Genomic DNA, 17,966 nt, shown 5'->3' with positions numbered 1-17,966 from the left:
CTTCCTTCCCTTATCTGAGGTTGGGTCATGGTGGCAACAGGGTGTTCCACACATCCCTTTCCCCAGCTACGCTTCCCAGCTCCTCTTGAGGGATGCTGAGCTGTTTTCAGGCTAGATGGGATGTATAGGTTCTGGGTCTGCCCCGGGGGTCTCCTCCCCATCAGGGCATGCCTGGAAAACCTCCAATGGAAGGTGCCCGAGAGCCGTTCTGATGCTCAGACCACCTCAACTGGCAACTCTCAACAGGAAGGACCAGCGTCTCTGCTCCGAGCTCCTTCTGGATGTTCAAACTCCTCACCCCGTCTCCAACGCTGAGCCCCGACACCCTGAGGAGAAAACTCACCTTTTATCCAGCATTTCATTCTTTCAGTCAATAGTGAAGACGATATATAAAAATAGACTTAGACTCTGGGTTGAAATCTAAAATCTTCAGTGATTCTCTGACTTTTCTTTTGCTCTGTTGCCTCCATTAGATCAACACTGTTCTGCAATTATTCAAATCAAAATATAATAAAGCCTCACTCATCCAGCAACATGCATTTTTACAATATCTAATAAGATTTGAAGAAAATAAGTTGGATAGATGAATAGATAGATAGATAGATAGATAGATAGATAGATAGATAGATAGATAAATGAAAGGATGGATGTTAGATAGGTAGATAGATTCATAGATTAATATACAATGTATATATGTGTATATATATGGAACCGCATAGATGTTGAAAAATATATATATATCATATTTGATCAATAATCCATAATCAATAATTTTATAAGTATATTTATTGTATTTATATATAAATATATCTAAATATAACCCATGTGTCAATCATGCTCTTTCCTTGGGATCCTCCTCCTCCTCCACCCTGACGTCGATAGGAAGCGTGATCCAGGTCGTTTCAACGCATTGAGCGGTGATTGGTCCGCGCGGACCCCGTGGCACGAGGCAGCCAATCACGTTGCAATGCGCAGAGTTAAAAAAAAGAAGCGATGCTGAAGAAGCGAGTCGAGGATCGGAGCCGTGAACACGAGCAGCGATGACGTGACGCGTGGACGGTGCCGTGTGGTGGGGCTCGAACACGGAGCACCAGCGGATGTGTGGCCCCGGGCCGTGTGAGCTGTGTGTGCGGGAGGGGGGTGGGGGTCGGACGGACCGAGGCACCGGAGCCAGCCTCCCGGTGACCGCGTTACCCAACCGGAGGCTCCGTTAAGACACGCGCACACTCACACACGCACGCACGGGGATAACGGTCCGAGCAGAAGCCATTTTTCTCCGCAGTGAGTGATCTTTAATCTGCGGCTACTTGTAGATCTGAGCCCGTAGCCGCCATTATTTAACATCCTGTTACATTTCAGGCTCTAAGTTGTTAAATGTGAAGAGCGACGTTTGTTTCCTGTCGCGAACCAGACGGACTCGGACTTGTTCTGTTTTTAATTCACTTTAAAACATGTTAGCATCTTCGTTTAGCCCCTGTTCGCATCACTTCCTTGTTTACCTTTGCCACAGCGGAATGCTGATCTCTGATTGGCTGACAGGTGACCGTTATGTGTCGTGCAATATAACTGTGATTGTAATTGAATGGTGGCTAATGTTGTAGCTATAGTATTATAGTATTTAACCGTTGTCACTACAGTTCTGATGCTAATAAGTAATATACAGGTTTTTCGATCAATAATCAATTAGTTGATCTGCAGCAGGGGCGTGATTTTGTCAGCACATTTCTTACTTCCTTGTTTACCTTTGCTACAGGAAAAATACTGGCTCCTGATTGGCTGTTAGGTGTCCGTTGACGCCAGCTGCCACCATGAACGTGGGCACGGCGCACAGCGAGGTGAACCCCAACACCCGGGTGATGAACAGCAGGGGCATGTGGCTGTCGTACATCCTGGGCATCGGCCTCCTGCACATCATCCTGCTCAGCATCCCCTTCGCCAGCGTGCCCGTGGTCTGGACCCTCACCAATCTCATCCACAATCTGGTCAGTGGAGCCGCACACACACGCACACGCACACGCACACGCACTCACACACACGCACACAAACACACACACACACACATGCCACCACAGTTCACTTCATCATTAACTGAACACGCTGGCTTAGTGAAGAGGTTCACCCCCTCTCTATCACTGCTCTACGTAAAGTTAACCACATTTCAAACTCTCTTCCTGAGTGATTGTGTCCCAGGAACAACAAGTGGTGTTAGTCATTCATTCACCAGATGTGTAATATCAGTTCTGTACATTTGTTACAACAGCCTCTTCTTTCCGTGTCTGACGGTCTCTGTGTCTCTTCCCTGTTGCAGTGCATGTACCTGCTCCTGCACACGGTCAAGGGGACGCCCTTCGAGACCCCCGACCAGGGCAAGGCGCGCCTCCTCACGCACTGGGAGCAGATGGACTACGGCATCCAGTTTACCGCGTCGCACAAGTTCCTCACCATCACACCCATTGTGCTGTGAGTGTCACCAACAAACCTAACGCTTGTCTCAGAAATTCTGTTAAATGTTCAGGAAAAGCTTCTCATTTACAAGTCCGGTCATAGAAATGAGAAAAGCAGGATTTCAGCTTTTATAGAGTTCCATTGGTTGTGTGCCGACATTAGACAGAGTAGACAAACCAACCAGAAGAACAGCCAGCACCAGTTGTGTTTGATCTGCTATACTAGCACCTTGTATTTTATGTTTCATCTGTGAACATCATGTCGTCCTTGTAGCTCTTATATTTGAGTTCACTCTCACAAAGAGAGTTTATTGATCCACATCTCCTCTGCTCTCTTATTATCAACCACCCTCTTGTTCTGGGGCTCAGTAGTTTGCAGCAGGAGCTCTCGCCCTGTTCTTATTAACCTGCAGACTTCAGCTTACAGGAAGCACTCTGGCTCCCTGCGGCTGACATGCCAGCTCAGCCTGAACATTGTAGTGAGAGCAGTTTTGCAGGTGTACTCCCCCCCCCCCCCTCTTCCAGCTGTTTCCAGCAGGAAGAGACAAGTGGTCAAGCTCAAGGCTCCAGATGGAAAAAAATGATTCATTAGGGAGCTTTTCTTATTTCCTCCCTTGTTCAGCAGAGAACAGGATGTGCAGCTCCTCATTGTACAGTCACTTACATCCCCCCCCCCACTGGTGTGTGTGTGTGTGTGTGTGTGTGTGTGTGTGTGTGTGTGTGTGTGTGTGTGTGTGTGTGTGTGTGTGTGTGTGTGTGTGTGTGTGTGTGTGTGTGTGTGTGTGTGTGTGTGTGTGTGTGTGTGTGTGTGTGTGTGTTCATTTAAAAACTCTGTTTACATCACATGGGCACAGCTGCTTTCTTCTTCTCTCATTGCCTGTAGCTGGACAGTAAAACATTAATAATAATCACAATATCATTTTCACCTATAGCATTACAACAATAGTCTCATATATTGATATAGGAGGTAAAACACATAGTTGATTAACGTCAGATTTGTAAAATATCTCTGTTCATAAAAAAGAGTTTAAAACCAGAAGCTCAGGAGCAAAAAAATTATTGTTTAAATAATGATAATAATAATTTGACATTCATTTAGATAATTATTGAAATCTTCTTATATGTAAATATTTTTATCTTGATATAATTTTGGGGTTTTTGCGTCTCTGACCTGTCACCAGCTTGATGTCAGGGTTTGTGCTGGGAACTGCCTTTTATTAACGTTTCTGAATGTTTCCCAGAATAAAGCTTTACAGACAAAACCCAAATAGAAACACCACATCAGTGATCATCTTGTGAGGTTTCAAACACAATCTATTGTCCCCTGTAGTGCATGAATATATCTCCCTCTTCTTCAGAGCTTCGCTCTGTAACTTCCTCTTCTTTTGATTCATCCCATTCAGGTATATTCTCACCAGCTTCTACACCAAATACGATCGGGTCCATTTTGTGGTCAACACCGTTTCCCTGCTCACTGTGCTCATCCCCAAGCTGCCGCAGCTCCACGGCGTGAGGATCTTTGGGATTAATAAGTACTGACAAGGCAGAAGAGGACACCTCCTTCCTCGAGTCCCCAGGGACCTGCTGAGAGCACGCAGAGTATCAGGCCTCTGATTTGGCCGCGGATCCACGAGGATCTGTTGCTCTTTGGCTCCGGACTCTGCCTGCCGACTCTAAATGACGCCCGCTGGGACGCTGCCATGGCTCCAAACCGCAGGAAAGAGACGAGGTTCTTTACAGAGGAGAAAGGGAAAGTGTACTGTTGAGGCCTGTCGCCTTTTTACAAGTTTTCCACAGACACTTAAAAAGCATTTGTAAAGAGGAATTATATATTATACAGTATTATGTCTGTTTCTGTAGAGATGGCAGTTTTTAGAAGTTAGAGGAAGATGTAGTTGCACTGATATTGTGCCATTTTCAATCGGCACCTTAGACAGTACTCTTAGTTTTTTTTTAGCTAATGCTACACTGCTGTGTTTATTCAGCTTCTCTCCCATGTTGAGCTTCCTCTCTCCCGAGGCTTCTGGGCTCGAGTAGCGACAGCGTCACGACGTGGTGAGGGAACTGTGAACGACTTCAGAGTCCAGACACCAGAAGCCACACAGCGTTTTATATTTAGCCCTCGCTGCTCCGCTCAGGGCCAAAGGAGTTAAGTTGAGCAGCTCTTATTTTATCTGACCTTGTCCATATTTGGACTCCTCTTGTCCCGGTTTGTGTCGCAGAGCGCCTGCAGTCTGCGGAGTCGTCTGGTCTGAGAGCAGAAGAAATGCACGAGAGCTCTGCGCTGATCCAACGTAACCAAAGATTCTGCCGTCTGAGGGAAGGGTCACGGTTTCCTGTCATTACTTTGCTCAGAGTTAGATTTTTATACGGGGACACATGCCTACAACTGCTCTGTGACAGCACTCAGGTCCCATTACACTGACATGATCGTGGTATTTCTGCATCTCACTTCCATACCTGCATTTAAATGATAAGTAACCAGTTTATTAGGTACACACGAGCAGTCGTAAGTACTGTGCAGCTGTCAATCATGAAAGGTTCAAGTGTTTTTAATATTGTCTTCATCCCTATTTAGGGTCAAATATATGACGTAGCTCTTAAAATGAAATATTGTCAATTTCCTTCATGAAAAATCAAAAATGGACAATTTAAAGCTGCATCAATCTACTTTTTAGCCACTAGGGGGCACTAAGCTCTCAGTAAAGCTGTGAACCACAGACCATATAAAGATGGACGACATGACAGTGAAGCCAAAGCATCCAGATCTCCTCCTGGTGGCTGGCTGCAGTATAGGTCATAAAATAAAGTTATTATTAAAGTTATCATTATAAACGCCACCTCCTCCATGTAAGTGGATGGGACATGAACCAAACTAAAAAGTCAAATTCACATCAAATCATTTTTATAACCCAGGATAGTTTCTGTTTTTGGTTCTTATCACATTGATGAAATCACTTTTTCTCAACCTCATGTCATCCACAGTTAATATCAAAAGTATTGATTAATGCAGCTTTAAGGTTCTTTCCCTCTTCCTGTAGGAAAATAGTTGGAAAGAGACTTTGTTTTTCTTAAGCTTTACCCACAGGTACATTTTTTAACAGTTTTGTCCAGAGAGTAAAGTCTTAAGTTAAACCTTTATCTTTTAAGAACAAATCTAAATACAAAACCCATATTTCCAGTAGAATATATTGTGTTTGATCTTATTTGTCATCGTACTGGACGGCTGAAGTGTCCATGAACCATTTCCTCCTGACAAGTCTCCTCTTGAATTGTTCTATAATGTGAAGTCATGATTTTAACATGTAGGATGTCACTTGCTGGTTTAACAGGGTTTTGATTTTATTGAGTCAAAACAGTCAAATCTCCAGATAAACACGTGAAACCATCTTTATTTAAGCTTAAAAAAAACTATGTTTTACACGTTGTCGAGTTAAGAGTCAAATTGTTGTTTCTAGATTCATTTTTACGTTTCGGTTTCTGTTTTAAAGTGAGATCTCTATCGAAGGACTGAATTTCTTCTTCTTCTTCTGCTCGATGAAACATGTTTACTGACGTTAACCTGAACAGTGTTGACCACTCGTTTCTATCTCAGACACACAAACATTAATAAAGACACAACACTAGTTTCTGCTTCTACGGTTTTAATAAGAATTATTACTAAAACAAAACCGTTGCATTGAGTTGTTTCTTTCAGACTGACTTGTTGAATTGGTGTCATTTACAGGCGAGGACCAAAGATCCAGACAATTGAGAAGTTGTAAATACTCGAGTTTCTCTGCTGCAGCATTTATTTCTCCATCAGGATGTTTTCAAATGTCATGATCAGCATTAAGGGCTTCGATATGAGACGTTGTAGCACAAAGTGACCATCAGTTAGGTTTTTTTACCGGACTCGGTAGAACTGAATGTGGATTAAATGTGAAGCTCTGCTCGTGGTTTCTGTTCGTTGGTACCTGAAGGAAATGTCAGTGTGATGTTCTGAGTGTGTCAGTGTCTCGGAAATCCAAACATTTCAGGAGCAGTGTTTTCTTTGGGGCTTTTTAACTTTGCAGAAAAAACCAACTGCATATAAGACACCGTAGGAATTCAATGTTTAAATCTAAACCCAGTGTGAAAGATTGGAGGACTGAGTGTTAATGTGAAACAGAAACAGGTTTCTGGTGCGCTGCCACGTCTCCATGAGTCAGTGACTTGTTTTGACTTGTAGCGTTTAGTCGAGCTCATGTTCGGAGGTTCAGACGACTCTTTTTTTTTTAAACATGTCATAACAGTCGATCCCTTTATTGAAGTGGATTTTGTATTACTTCCAGAGCTTTTTGCACAGAGGACACTGTGAAGGAAATGTACCAAACTAGAGGAAGATTAGATTAAATCAAGCTGCACCAAATTACACACACTCATTGATACCAATACCTGAACTATATCAGACTTTTTTCATCTAGATTTATGAATTATTTCCTGAGAAATTACTGAAAATATCAAAAAATACCGTTTTACAATGTTAAAGAAAGTGAAGAAACAAAATCCTGGATCCGCGTCCTGATCGAGATCTGCATTAAACTTTAGTGAGTTCATATCTTTATCGTGTTGGCATCAGATACTGGTAGTGGACCACGACCGAGGTGGCAGCTGATGATGGATCCTAATGGCGGCAGTGGACAATAACTGTGGACTATAGTGGCATCCGATCTTGATGGTGGATCATGATCTTGCTGGCTGCTGACCATGGACTATGATTGCAGCAGGACTGCTCGATACATAGTATTTCTCCTCAGACACTTGACCATTAATGACATTAATCCACCAATTCACTGACCTTCAGTTATACTTCAAAATGTTTACCCTAATCAATGCTGCTAAAACCTTTATCTTGATGTTCTCCTTTACACTTGACATCCATTGCACTTCTGTCCGTCCTGGGAGAGGGATCCCTCACATGTGGCTCTCTCTGAGGTTTCTACGTTCTTTTTTCCCTGTTAAAAGGGTTTTTAAGTAGTTTTTCCTTACTCTTGTTGAGGGTTAAGGGCAGAGGATGTCACACCATGTTAAAGCCCTATGAGACAAATTGTGATTTGTGAATATGGGCTATACAAATAAAATTTGATTGATTGATTGATTGATATCTGAGCTATAACACATCGTTCCACTGAGATTTCTTGTAATCTGTCCAGTAGTTTTTGTGTCGTCTTGCTCACAAACCAAACAAACAAACATAAAAATTAAATCCTCTTTCAAAATTAGCCTTTAAACGTATTCTTTTAGCCTTGCATTTATTTCTTCTCTCGTTATTTTGTGCTCAAACCAGGATGTAAACATTGTAAATAACACTCGAGCATATTATTTAATTCAGATACGAGCGTCCTCACAGCTTCCTGATTACCACCCAGTCACTGTTTGTTGTCTGCAGGCCACCAGACGAATGAACCTCAGCTTCCTGTCTGTCCGGCTTCAGACCCTCGTGCTCTCTGCTCTGTCAGCTCCACCTGGAAACTTCAAATCAAACACTTCATCCTCACACTGCAAACTGACACAGGCTCTGTCACCCAACACCAGGAGCCTTTTAAACATCCATTAAGTGAAAGTAATGATGAGGTGAATCAAACACTGGAATTCACTGAATGAAATGTTTCTCACTCACTGTTTCCTGTGTGGTGACCGTTCATAGAGGAAGAGAGAGGAAAGTGTTCCAGTCATTATCCCACTGATGAAATCATACTGTTGCCAAGGCGACAGGGATACATGGTAACTTTAATTAAATTCTTTAATTGAATACATTTTAAGCCTTCCCCTTTAGATACTTGTAGTTCCATTCGCTATTTACGTCACACGAGCGTTGAGAGGCCGACGCCTGAGGCGAATGTAAAAGTGAATTCATGGTCCACTGGTTAAAATTTGACACATGATGCACAATAATTCATGAGCAGTACAACAGTAGGCTTCTGAAGAACAGACACATTCATCACTGCTCACATTATTCTTCAATAAGGTGGATATAAAGATTTTGTAGCAGCAAACGTTCGTAAAATATAAATATATATTTGCTGTGTTTTTTAAACCTCAGCTTCAACTAAAAAGCTGAACTGTCTTTCTCCACTAGAGGGCAGCAAATGGTCGTTATTGACTTTAATCTGAAACGACATCCAGCCGCTATAAATAGGAATAAAGAAAAGAGAGAGACCGAGTCGTCTGCTCGTCTTTGTGTCCAGAGGCTTTCTCACTCGCTCATTATGCAGATCTACGGCCTCATGCAAATAACACTATTTCTTTTTCCTTTACTGTTTGCTTTCTATGAATGAGTCTTGACTTTGTGCAACAGTAAACTCGTGACCCATAAATGTCACCACTTGTACAGTGAGCTGAATATATGACTCTCAAGTACAGACGGGGAGCAAGTGTGTTTCTGAAAAGAAGTTTACTGCAGAGACGTATTTATTCAGATGTGTCGACAGCAGCTTGTGTTTTAAGCTGTTAAATATGCAAAGGGAGGAGAAGTGTTAGAGCTACAGCACGTGTGCACAACTTTATGTGGTGCAGAGGAATGAACCATTCAAATGAAACTGGGCTCAAACTGGTCTTATTTATATTAAAGTTTAATGAGCAGCAAAAGGAAAAACACAGTTACTCTCTAAGATGATTTCTATGTGCAGTTTATTTAATGCACAGTCCAATGCCAGTATCAGCCAGACTATTGACGAGGTTTCATTTTAACTTTGCAGAACCTTTACTTCAGCCACTTTGTCAGTCGACATTTTTTTCCCAAGCCTCATATGAGATCACCGTGACCTTTGACCCTTGACCTCTGAAATGTATTCTTTAAATTTTGGAGTCCAAGTGACAACTTGTCAATATTTTAAGAATTCCCCTGAAGGTCAGATGTGATATTTCATTTTCAAGAGGCCAAACAATCCCTCAAGGTGATCCTGAGATTTTCACAAGACCAAAAAACGTTATTGGTAAGGTCACAGCGACCTTGACCTTTGACCTTTGACCAACAAAATCTAATCAGTTCATCCTTGAGTCCGACTGAATGTCTGAACCACATTTGAAGTCATTTCCTCTTGGTGTTCTTGAGGAATCGTGTTCACAAGAGAACAAGAGATGGACAAACAACCTGAAACACAGAATGTCTCCGGCCTCTAGCTCGGAGGAAAGAAAAACTGATGTCTCCTTTAATACTTATGATCCCTGATTTTAATGATTAACGTTGATCTTACGTGGTGTTTTAAATTTTTCTCTTTCTTCTCTGAGAAAAACACAATCACATGTCAGCCACACAGCCGACATCCTTCAGCGTGGGCGACTCCCCCTCCAGGAACGCGGCGCCCTGAACGAGCCCTCAGCCGGCGGGAGAACATGTGGCGGTGCCATCTTCTCAGATTGAGCCTCTGAAATATGCATGCCCCATGTTGCGCGGCTCCATCTGCGTGCGCTCTGTTTTCCCGTGGATGTGACGGCATCCGGGACGAGATAAAACGCAACGAAAGCATCCGTCCGCTCGGCAGCCGTCCTGCTGCGACACCGACACAGTTCGACCTGATAATAACGAGCACGGTCATGAGAGCCGCTTTGTGTACGAGGGAAGACGAGAGGTGTCGCAGTTCGGAGGAGGGGTCGACTATAAATAGAGCCAAACAAGAATTAGATCAATTAATTATGAGCTCTGTCTGCCCTGAGGGGTCTTTGAACTAACTGGGAAATCCAAGGGCAGGGCTGATGACAGGAGACAGTGGCCCCTCCGAGCGGCGGCGGCGCTGTCAGTGAAATGCACTGTGGGGCCTCCAGAGAGCGCCTGGGGCCCCTCTTAAGGTCAGTGTGCTGCTTTAAGAGTCTGCTCCGACAAACACAGGCAAATTATTTGTGCCATTTCCACTCTTTAACGGAGGAGATGGTGAAAACAGAAATGGGGTTTGAAAGCACATTTCAATCTGTTCTCCAAAAAGCTGAATTGCTTCACTAACATTAGCATTTAAATCAGTTTTGTTCTTCTTCTCTCCTGTGGCCGAGGTTATCTCCGGGTGGAACGTTCACTTTGTCCAGTTCATGAAAATGATCATCGACAAAATCAGGCTTTTAGTGAACTTGATAAAAATAAAATATGGTGGCGCTTTTAAAAGAGAGGAGGTGGAATTCTGTACGAAACAAAACAAACACTTCAACATACATGATGAAGCACATGAGACTTTTTCATTTCCTTTAATAACACAGCAAACGTTTAATCTTTTATGTCGTTATCTTTCCGGGCATTTCCTTTTTTTTATGCCCCAGAAAACACTGGTCCTGTGGGTTGGGACATGCAGCCTGTGGACTTCCTGAGGGGTGAAACTCAGGGCACCAAATCTCCAGCAGCCGCTCACTGCTGCTCATTTGCCTTTTTACCGTGAGCGCGCAGTCGTGTGTTTAAACTCCACCCATCATTTTTTTAATCGATTCAGAGGTTGTGACGCCTGATTCGGGGGAAGATTTGACTTTGAAAAGTGACTCTGTGTCCATCAGTGGGTTGAGATCATCAAACCACTGATGGTCAAACTGTTGCAAAGCTAATGTGGGATAATGGATCCTTGTCCACATCCATATATTCCTTGGAAGTAAAAGATTCTAAGTGTCGCAAACACATGATGGTTTAAAGCTGCTCAGAAACTGGTTTCAAATATCATGTTTTTCTTTGTAACGTTCAATATTCATGACAAAATAATCAATGATTAAAATGTAAGTCTTGAAAAAGGCGTCCTTAGTTATTATTTATCACGAGTTTAACCACGGCAGCTGTCGAGAGAACACGGACCGTAAGCTGTATCTCAATTGCCCCCTGCTGGTTGGCTGCATTATAGGTCATAAACCCTGCCTCCTCCATGTGAGTAGATCGAGTCGACGTAGAATAAATATTTCTCTCATTTTATCACACTGATGTAGAAACAACTGAAAAAGACCCAAACTGTAATAAAAGCGTCGGATGCAGAGATCTGGAAGCGTCGGAGAGTGTTTGAGATCGAGTCTGAGAAGCACTTTGCTGACGACGCAGTGCCGCGGCGACGCGTTGAGATAATGAACAGCTTTTAAGAATGAGCTGTCTTCCCAGGGGCGGAGCATTAAGCCAACTCATAAAACCAGATCTATTGCAGACAGGTTCCATGAATATTCATAACCTGCTCTTGTTTTACATTATTAACACGCTCATTCCACTCGCTAATAAGATTCATGATCGCTCGCTGACATCCGCAGTTTAAAACCGGCGGAATAAAAATGTTCTGGTCACCGTGGCGATGCTGCATATATACGCAGAGAAAATGCTCCAGAAATGCAGTCATAAATAAAACACAGAATAAGATACGGGCCTAATTAGCTTTCACTTCTCTGCAGTTTAGCTCTGCACTGCTGGGTATTAAGCCATGACTGAATCTGAGCAGTCTTAATTAATTACCTGGGGCTTACTGAGCATTTTGTGCTGTGCTCTGTGTTATTTTTCATATGTTGTGTTGTTGTTTCATTTTCCCTCTTCAAGGACTTTGGGCTCCGTTGTTTTCCAGCAGTGTTTGTCTGTGGGTATGTGGGCGGTGCTAGCAGGGGCCCCGGTGCCGTTTCTTTTATTATTATCTCACTCTGTGTGAGCGCAGGGGGTAAAGAGAGGAGGACGCAAACGCCACAGGGAGGAGACGGCGGCGAGGAGACGACGGCGAGGACACAGGGGGACAGCGTGTGTGTGTGTGTGTGGATCAGTACTGAGAGATCCAGGGAAAACAGAGAAATGAATATAACTTCACGCTTTTGTTTATAGAGCTACACATCTGAAACAAGTGTTCTTGGTTTGTAGACGTATATAAAGATGGACGACATGGCGGCCCCCCAATAGCGAAGCCAAAGCATCTTTATCGCCTCCTGGTGGCGGGCTGCAGTACAGGTCGTCATTCTCAGCGATGGTTTCTGTCATGATCAAGTCTGATTCCCCCCAAAAAAGGGGCGAGACCTCATGATTGACAGCAAAGACTGACTGTAAAATAGCAGCAATCGTATCTGGGATATTTTATCTTCATAGATAGTGGGAGGAAATGTGTCGTAGTAAGTTTGGATAAGATCTTAAAAACCCTCCTTCAACCATCAAAGGTCCAATCACAGCCTAGCAACCGTAACCAGGCGCGGACCCACCTGTTACTTCCTTGTATAACGTATCGTTGTGTATTAAAAGCTTTATGAAGCGCTCGGATGCAGCCGTGTGTTTGTTTGCCTCCAGAAAAACCAAAACGCTTGACCACAAAAAGGATTAGACAGCGAGTCTGCTCCGGCGTAAGCCATAATCACAAGCATGTGTTGCTAACCAGCTTCCCACAAACAAGGTCAAAGAGTGCATACTGTACCTACACTGTAATTACACTCATATTTATGGGCTTACAGATTAAGTGAGACTGTTAACGAGCAGCACATCCAAATCTAAATTTATCCTCCAACAAACCTGGTGAGTATCACTTTAGATGCTTTTGTTTCCTAAACGTGAGTAAATCGTAACCTTTTGTCCTGATTGTCAGTTTTCATATTAATTCTCACATTACAATATATACGTTATCCAGGGATGTAATAAAAGAACAATGCTGTGGTCACGTCTTCTACATATATCATCATCCAGGCTGAGTGTTTGCCTGCAGGGTGCAGCTTCACCCTCATGATATCATCCTAAAAGACCCCTTTTTACAGGGTTGTTTTAAAACGAGTCAGCTGGAAACAGTAAAAAATCTCCCGTACACAGCGCTGGAGCTGACGTGAGCTTGTTACTGATATTTTGCAGACTAAATATCCTTAAATCTTGTTATTTTTGGACAAAACCTAAAGCAAAACACTGGATTGGGTACTTCTCCCCCTAGAATTACATCTTGCTTTTAAAGAGCGTTCAGCAGGATCAGATTTACAGAAGAAATCATTTTCAAAGAGTCAAATTAATAAAATAAAAGTTGGGAAATTCTTTTGTGTATGTGTGTGTGTGTGTGTGTCTACTGACATCACTACTTCTGGCCCTGGCAGGGACTCGAGTGCTCCACCGCTGGAATTCAAACCTGTAAGTGCTCCTCTCGCCATCCCCCCCCTCAGACTCTCGTCTCAAGTGCCCTCTGAAGGATGCGGAAATTTCATCTACTACCACAATCACATTACCCTCCCTCCACTCCGAGCCTGCTCAGGGATGAAAGCCTCTCATCAGGCATCAAAGCATCATGGAGGTGTTAGTCAAACATACGACACACACACACACACACACACACACACACACACACGTGTCGCTCTGACTGACAGGCTTGTACCCACCTGACCTTAACGTCTTTCTAATCTCCTTAAGGGGTCGGGGGTCAAGCTCCTGCTGGATCAAAACAAGCTTCAGCTGGAGAATCACCTCAGTGTGGTTCGTTCTTAACCCGCTGCCTTAGTATAGAACGGATATCATTGATTATTGATTACATTGATTCCATATTTGTTTTCAGTTTCTCTACAGCGATGTTTTTTTTTAAACATGCATGAATATGGAGATGTGTGCGGTTCAAAGGGAAGTGCAAAGATAAAACAGACATTTTAAACTCACTCACAGTCGCTGAGTCCACTGTGATGACAGCAGCACTAATTATTGATCAATATGTTCATGATACAATGTGTTTATATGACGTTTGTCTGCTTTTGATCACAATCGTGCTCTGGAACTTTTTGTGCGTGAAAAGTTTTCATCGTTATCAACTTGATAAACGTATCAGGACGCTGCCATTTTGTGCCGATGCGGTCAGTTTTGAGCTAGAGTCTGTTAAGTAGTAGTCGTGAAGTGGTTCCTGATTCAAGGTCCTGCCAATACTCATGTTTGTCCAATCAGGAGTCAGTGTCAGCTGTCAATCACGCACCACGTTTTTACAACATCAAATAACTAATTAAGACCAAATTTATCGGAAACACTTAGAACTGACTGAAATGCTAGAAACGTCTTTGAGAAAAAATATATTTTAGTTTGGTCCATGTCCCATCTACTTACATGGAGGAGGCAGGGTTTATAATCTATACTGCAGCCAGCCACCAGGGGGCAATCGAGAAGTCTATGGTTGCAGCAGTGGCCTCTTTTTGGAATCACCTGTTGGTGAAACATGAACAGATGGAGAGCTGGTCAATGAGGTGATGTTTGTTGGCACATTATTCACAGATTATAAAAACAAAGACAATATTAAAAAGGAGATAGCGCTGGTGTTGAGGAGGAAAGAGTCGTTATCCGATGACTGATGTCTCAACAAGCGCTCAGGGGTTCATCACAGCTCAAATGCTTCTCGCTCCTCGCTCAGTCGCAGCAAAACTATTGAAGCCATTTGTCAGCCGGCGGTTTGAGACCCGCTCACTTTTGGAGGAGCAGCGCTGTGTGATTTGGCACGAGGCAGCAGATTGAGCTCGGGTCTGCCGGGTGAAGACGAAGAGGCTCTGTCAGGAAGCAAAGTGCAGCGTGAGGAGGCTGCACAGAATGTGAGAGAAGCTAACGCCGAACAATTTTCTTCCCATTTGGATAAAATGGCAGCTGAGTGTGACAGGTGTTTAGAGTGGGGACACTGTGAAAGTCATCACGGCTGCTGTTCCTCCCTCTGACACTGACACTGTGTTCGTCAGGCTGCAGGCGGAACGCTTTTCTCACCATATGCTGTGGACACGGAAATAATTGAAGTGCAAAGTGGCAGCGTGAGCTAAAGGTCAGAGCCTGATTTGGCTCCACTTATCTCGGGGAGGTGGCCTTTTTAAAGATGAGAATCATCAAAACAAATCACAGGAAGTCACCTGAGTCGCAGGCGCCGCGCGGAGCGTGTGAGACGAGGCGTCGACAGCGGTTTGCATATAAACTGTGGTGCAAAGTACCTGAGTACATGTACTGTGAGTAAACGTAAAGTACTTGAGTGTTTTAAGGATTTTAATGCATTTTAAAGCTCAGCCCTGGATATTTTTATATTCTGGGTTGTTGCTAATTTTACCAAATCTAAAGGTCAATTTTCTTTAAGCTGTATTATTTAATGAACTGGTTTATTGGACGACTGCAGCTTCTGTTTAACTGTTTAACTCTAATTTTCCTTTTAAATATCAGGATTTTGTTTGTATTCGTTGTATTTGTCACATAAAATTACTATTAAACATACAAAGATTCATACACACACATTTACAGAAGGTATTTGACAGCAGCTTATTTTTCCTCTTCCTCCTGCTTAAGCATTTTTTAAGAAATATTATTAGATGAACCTTGGAGGTTTTAGAAACACTATCTAATATGAACTAGTTCTCAGGTGATTTTTAAACATATAACATTTAAAAATGGTCATTTTTAGTTTTTTGACTCCGATTTACTTATTTTTATAAAAATAATAATTATATTATCTACAAAAATCTACAATTTGCCCCCCCCCAACCATATGCAAGTGAATCACACATGTATGTTTTTCTGCTGAATCGATCTGTTCATCATATACAAACCTCAACCTCTAAAAATCCAACGCGTCAGTTTAGCAGTAATTTGATTTAATAGAAACATTCCTATTAACTCCCCCGAAGCAGATCCTGGGACTCGGCCAGAGTCATTTGTGGTTTTGCACATTTATTTAAAATGACAGTTTATATCTGACATTTATTAACAGCAGTGCGTCCCTAGTTTAGGATGTTTCACACAACTTGAACAGGCACATTTCTCAATGCGGCCTCGGTTATTAGGCACAGCAGGAGCTCCGTGCTCAGGAGGGGAATCTGAGCGAGAGACGGGGAAATGGAGCCGGTGACCAGAATATTACAGCTCATATAAAATGAGATTAGAATATATCTCTGCTCTGCGCTGCCAAAGCTCCAGGCCTGAGAGCCTCCTTTAATGTTTCACACCTGGATCTGGTTTATAATGACTACTACTGTATAATCACATTTTAATGAAATACACTATATATAGTCTATACGTGGTGGGTGCACGGCAGCAGTAAATACTGGGGGATGCTAACGTGACCTTATGTGGACTGTGCTCCAGGAGAGATCTCTCTGGCTGATGGGATCATCCCGATGGAAACTGACCTGGTGCCAGTTCTCTTTGGGTTATTTTTTTATTCTGTGGGACCTTTGGAAAACTGCGAGACGCCTCTAAAACCATATGTCTCTACTCCTATATATACATTAACTTTTTTTAAAGGCTTGAAGTTAAATGATTCTGCAGAAATCTCTTAGTTTAACCACATTTGAAATTCTTTGAGATAAACTGGACGTAGACTCCGGGTCAAGAGAGTGAAGCCAATGCTGAAGCACCTGAAAGCACAGGTTTTAAAAGAAGTCAGTTTCTATGAGGAACTTATTCTGCTTCTCACTGTGTTTATAACGTCAGTAAACATTTCATTAAAGGAGTTTATGGTCTTAAACTCAGCAGGACGTCGTCCATTTAGAGTCAAATAGACTGTAAAGCACCGTGGGGCGTGGATACCGTGTGATTGACAGTTTGCACCATCCAATGGGTGCAGGGAGCAGGAGTACGGATACTTCTGGTTTCATAAAACACGAAAGTTTCAAACCAACAAGTGATGTCACTAGGTTGACGCTTGCATGGGACGCTTTTCCACATCTGAAGTGTCTCGATCGCCACCTGATGACTCATCGGAGAAGCTCAAATATCCGTGATTCGGGCTCAACCTGGTTATCGGATGCTGCTGCTTGTGCGATCAGCCATCAGCCTGTTTCTGTTCCCTCTGCACTCACCAGCTGTGGCACAATATGATTTCAATGCTCTCTCGGCTCATTGAGGAAATAAACATGGAGGCGATGGATCAATTTCTTTTGTATCTGTCCCATCGATCGCTGCAAACAGCTCCTGGTTGTATTGATGCTTCTGTATTGATCTGTCAGCGCTGCGGTCCCAGACCTTCATGCAAACAGGTGCAGGGAGAGTTGATGTTTTATTTTTATCCCGGAGACAAGTTTCACCTTCTTCGACAATTTGACGGGATGAATCAGAGACATCTCACATCTGCCCTTTAGATTTTTACGGCCGTGAATCACGACGGCGTTTTTGAGCCACGTCTTCTCGTGTCTGACCTCCAAGTCAATGTTTCCCCGCGGGGAGCTCACCCCCATCCTTTATGGATCATCAGACCCACAACTCTCGCTTTCAATAATTCATAGGTGATCGCATGTAAATGATGAGCGAGGTAAGTCACCCCGGACGAATGTGGTGCTGCGATGAATAATGTAGACGGCGGCGTGATCCCAGGACACCAGACAGAGCTCTCCCGCCGTCCATTCCCCCTCCATTTCATGTTCAGTCCGTCTTTCATCCATTCCCTCTCTTTACTCTGACTTTATGTATCATCACGCTCTTCCTCCCTCTCCTCTTCCTCTTAGTCCCCAGTACTTGTTTGTTCTCCGTCTCGCCATCATCCATTTCAACTTTTCACTGTGTCCCTGCCTCCTTGTCGAGCTCTTTTCTCCCCCTGACCCCTTTCTTTCACCCCCACCCCCCCCACCCCACTCGTTGCTCCTCAGTGAAAGCATTAAGAAATTATTCACAGT

General features: G+C 43.2%; 1 protein-coding gene and 1 long non-coding RNA gene across 5 annotated transcripts in view; one reads left to right on the top strand and one right to left on the bottom strand.

The window, feature by feature from the left end:
• LOC117753094 (ORM1-like protein 3) overlaps positions 1 to 5,539 on the top strand; it is a 28,204-nt gene extending 22,665 nt beyond the window's left edge. Inside the window, exons 1-5 of one of the 4 annotated variants that reach the window (XM_034570978.1) lie at positions 981 to 1,114; positions 1,540 to 1,545; positions 1,754 to 1,982; positions 2,309 to 2,460; positions 3,848 to 5,295. In XM_034570978.1, coding sequence (XP_034426869.1) covers positions 1,809 to 1,982; positions 2,309 to 2,460; positions 3,848 to 3,983 — 462 coding nt within the window. In that variant the 5' untranslated portion in view covers positions 981 to 1,114; positions 1,540 to 1,545; positions 1,754 to 1,808 and the 3' untranslated portion in view covers positions 3,984 to 5,295. Of the gene's footprint in view, positions 1 to 980; positions 1,282 to 1,539; positions 1,546 to 1,753; positions 1,983 to 2,308; positions 2,461 to 3,847 lie in introns of those variants that run through there. The other 3 variants (XM_034570977.1, XM_034570980.1, XM_034570979.1) reach the window with 3 other exon arrangements.
• Positions 5,540 to 6,186: 647 nt separating this feature from the next.
• LOC117753105 lies at positions 6,187 to 17,162 on the bottom strand. The gene is made up of 3 exons (XR_004612207.1): positions 17,153 to 17,162; positions 15,160 to 15,163; positions 6,187 to 6,338 (listed from the first exon to the last, which is right to left on the bottom strand). It is a non-coding gene; the product is annotated as an uncharacterized LOC117753105 (long non-coding RNA).
• Positions 17,163 to 17,966: the final 804 nt, after the last annotated feature.

The sequence above is a fragment of the Hippoglossus hippoglossus genome, chromosome 19, assembly GCF_009819705.1.
Source record: "Hippoglossus hippoglossus isolate fHipHip1 chromosome 19, fHipHip1.pri, whole genome shotgun sequence".
Classification (NCBI taxonomy): Eukaryota; Metazoa; Chordata; class Actinopteri; order Pleuronectiformes; family Pleuronectidae; genus Hippoglossus; species Hippoglossus hippoglossus.
The sequence above is the reverse complement of the archived record's forward strand: the minus strand, read 5'-3'. Positions and strand labels throughout refer to the sequence as shown.